Below are 1,433 nucleotides of genomic sequence, written 5' to 3'. Positions count from 1 at the left end.
CTTTTGTGGTAAACTCCACAATATATAGGTACCTGGTCAAGATGTTCAGTTAGAGTTTGCTCAAGCACAGAAGCAAATGTCCTGTCACAGCCGGTTTCAGACGTGAGGAGAACTACCTCCCACTGTTGCTAAACCATGGCCAGGTTTATTCTGGAAGGTGAATTCTGCTGTTGCCTGTGTCCTAGGCAGAGGTCACTGAAGCTTTATCTACACTTGGTGTGAGCCGCCTGTACTTTGCGATTCCTCTTCCTGTTGAATCTCTTCACGTAGCTGCTGCCGCTCCGAAGCAAGCCATCCCCTGGCCGCAGGCGCCCTTGCAGGAACTGCAGCAGGTTTGCAGGAATCTGTCGTCTCTTGTGGTAGATCCGACCCATCACAATGTATCTACTGCCTGCAAAATAAAGGAGAAAGCACGGATACATTCACTACACTCGCTCTAAGGGAAACAGATTTATGAATAGGTGTGAAGTTGTACCCTGCAGAAACACACCCTGAACACGCGGCTTAGCACAGCGGCACCCAGAACTTCAGTGGGACTTGTGGGCTGTGCTTGCATGGAAATAATGATTTATGGTCTTGTATTGCAGTTAGAAGCTTTTTGGGGGAAATACTGGTATTTGATGAACTTGCGTTTAGAAGGAAAACTGGACTACTTACAAAGACATCAGCTTAAGCTCCTGCTTAAATTTTTTTGGCGATCCTGGAAACTTGCAATCATTTTGGAACTGGATAAAGTTAAGAAAGGACAATGCTGCTACCTGACTTCACACAGTTGGTTTTCTTCTGAAAGTTTAGAGAAACTGGAAGGGGAAAAAGCCCTCCGGTTTAAGAGTAAATACTTTTTTTTTTTCTGAATTTTCACAACAACCCAGGATAAGCCTATTAAACTAGGGCAGACTAAAATTGCCCTGCATGTAGGAGGAATAATGGAATGGATTTAGCTGGAATTATTTACCAAGTTTAAAGTCTGGACATGGTTTACTGCAGTTTAAAGTATCCACAACTAGAATGTGAACTCGAAAGAAGAAGGCATCAGGAGTAATATACAGGCGACTCATCTTGTATAATCCATCGCTGTTTACCAAAAGCGTAATCAACTGGACTCCGCTCCCCAGTCTTTCCATGTTATAAACAATTCCGTTCACTGCTGTTTTAAAGGAGGGGGAAAAGAAAAAAAAGCAAGCATCAGATACGTATCTTGGTGGCAACTCAGACTATGTGAGAAGGCTCTCATTTAAAATGCTGTGAAGCGTCAGCAGAAATTCTTTGGCTCAGTAGTGGACAGTCTTGAAAGTAGGAGTTACTTCAAATAATCACATTTGATGAGGTCATCACCTTAGTTTTTGCAGAGCTACTAATCTTCTTGTACTTTACAGGTCTGAGATGTTTCTTAGTGAAGCTTATAAAATGTTTCAAAGTAAATTGATGTTTTT

At 42.3% G+C, this 1,433-nt stretch overlaps 1 protein-coding gene across 1 annotated transcript; it reads right to left on the bottom strand.

Annotated features, from left to right (window-relative positions):
- Positions 1–203: 203 nt before the first annotated feature.
- Positions 204–1,097, bottom strand: LOC104156175 (chromosome unknown open reading frame, human C17orf58). Its single transcript, XM_009695937.1, has 2 exons — positions 956–1,097; positions 204–391 (listed from the first exon to the last, which is right to left on the bottom strand). Exons 1-2 carry the CDS (start codon positions 1,056–1,058, stop codon positions 204–206), a joined length of 291 nt encoding a protein of 96 aa, XP_009694239.1. The 5' UTR covers positions 1,059–1,097.
- Between the last annotated feature and the right edge of the window lie 336 nt (positions 1,098–1,433).

Source organism: Cariama cristata, unplaced genomic scaffold (assembly GCF_000690535.1).
Source record: "Cariama cristata isolate BGI_N322 unplaced genomic scaffold, ASM69053v1 scaffold7862, whole genome shotgun sequence".
Lineage (NCBI taxonomy): Eukaryota > Metazoa > Chordata > Aves > Cariamiformes > Cariamidae > Cariama > Cariama cristata.
Note: the sequence above shows the minus strand (reverse complement) of the source record. Positions and strands in the feature narration are given on the sequence as shown.